The 1216-nt window shown below is 43.0% G+C and overlaps 1 protein-coding gene across 1 annotated transcript; it reads left to right on the top strand.

Moving 5' to 3' along the window:
- Positions 1 to 196: 196 nt before the first annotated feature.
- LOC102311700 (laminin subunit beta-4) lies at positions 197 to 1150 on the top strand. The gene is made up of 3 exons (XM_014331665.2): positions 197 to 477; positions 565 to 732; positions 860 to 1150. The coding sequence occupies exons 1-3, from the start codon at positions 349 to 351 to the stop codon at positions 1055 to 1057; spliced, it is 495 nt and encodes a 164-aa protein (XP_014187151.1). The 5' UTR covers positions 197 to 348; the 3' UTR covers positions 1058 to 1150.
- The last annotated feature ends 66 nt before the right edge of the window (positions 1151 to 1216 follow it).

The raw sequence follows: 1216 nt of genomic DNA, 5'->3' as shown, positions 1-1216 counted from the left end.
TGTTACCTCCTTTGCACAGTATCACAGTATCAGCTTAAAGCACTTGTTGCAGGCTGCTGAGTTTGCATCTTTTGCTGTGAAGTACAGCCAGACTTTTGACTGCTTCGCCTTGGGCATTCTTAATCTGTAGCTCTGCAATAAAAGACCGTACGTACCTGGACCCGCCTACTATCCTTGGAAAGGTAAAATGATTGGCTAGAATCCAAAGTGTATGACATCTCAAGAAAAAAAAAGCACCGAAATGTGCGCTGCTTTTCGGTCTGGTTACTACCGTTTATGTGGAACACATATTTGTCCTCTTCGTGTTCTGAACCTTAATCATCTTTGTTTATTGTATTTAGGGAGCAGATGGAGAACACTGATGTGAAGAAGATCATTCAGGATATTTATGAAGCAGACAAAGCTCAGGCCAAAGCTAACAACCTCTTGGAGAGAGCGAGCAGAAACAAAGATGAGACCAAAGACAGGATCCGAGATGTAAAACATCCAAAATATTTCACATATGACCTCTGAGACGTTTGTTCAGCCTGATGCTGATGTGCTCATGTTTGTTTTCTGTTTCAGGCTGAAGACACACTGGACAACATCGAGGAGAGGCTCATGATTCAGACCAAAGACCTGCAGAAAGAGATTGAAGCTATGAAGGACAAAACTGAAGAGAACAGAGAGACAGCGAGAGAAGCCAGAGAGGTGGCAGAGAGCGCTTTAAACATGACCACTGATGCAGACACGGTAAAAACACCAACAGACACATTTATATGTGTTTGAGGCTTTAAGATAAACTTTCCACACAACTTTGAGTCTCTGTTTTCAGTTTCAAGTCTCAGATGAAAATCAGAACACTGTTTCTGCCCAACAGGAGCTCAGTGATGTCACTAAGCAGTTTGAGGTTTTAAAGCAAAATCAACAGAATCAGGAGGTCAAGGGTCAAGCTGCTGGTCGACTGAAGAACATCATGATGGAAGCTGAGGACATGAAGAGACAAGTGGAGGACAAACTCCAGCAGATACAAGGTCAGACCGCTGACCTGCTGGTGTGTTTGAGGCGTGAGGTGTGACCTTCAGATAAACTCTGAGGCACTGAAATGTCATTTCTGTCGTCACTGGACAAAGTAAAATCCCTGTCCCCATCACAGCTTTGCTTCTGTGTTTAACTATTGTATGTTTCCGGTCATGTATCTCCACTCCCACTTCTATATATAGATGCATAAATACAA

This window comes from Haplochromis burtoni, unplaced genomic scaffold (assembly GCF_018398535.1).
Source record: "Haplochromis burtoni strain Fernald_Lab_line unplaced genomic scaffold, NCSU_Asbu1 Contig_4379, whole genome shotgun sequence".
Taxonomy (NCBI): domain Eukaryota; kingdom Metazoa; phylum Chordata; class Actinopteri; order Cichliformes; family Cichlidae; genus Haplochromis; species Haplochromis burtoni.
This window is presented reverse-complemented; position numbering and strand designations above follow the sequence as displayed.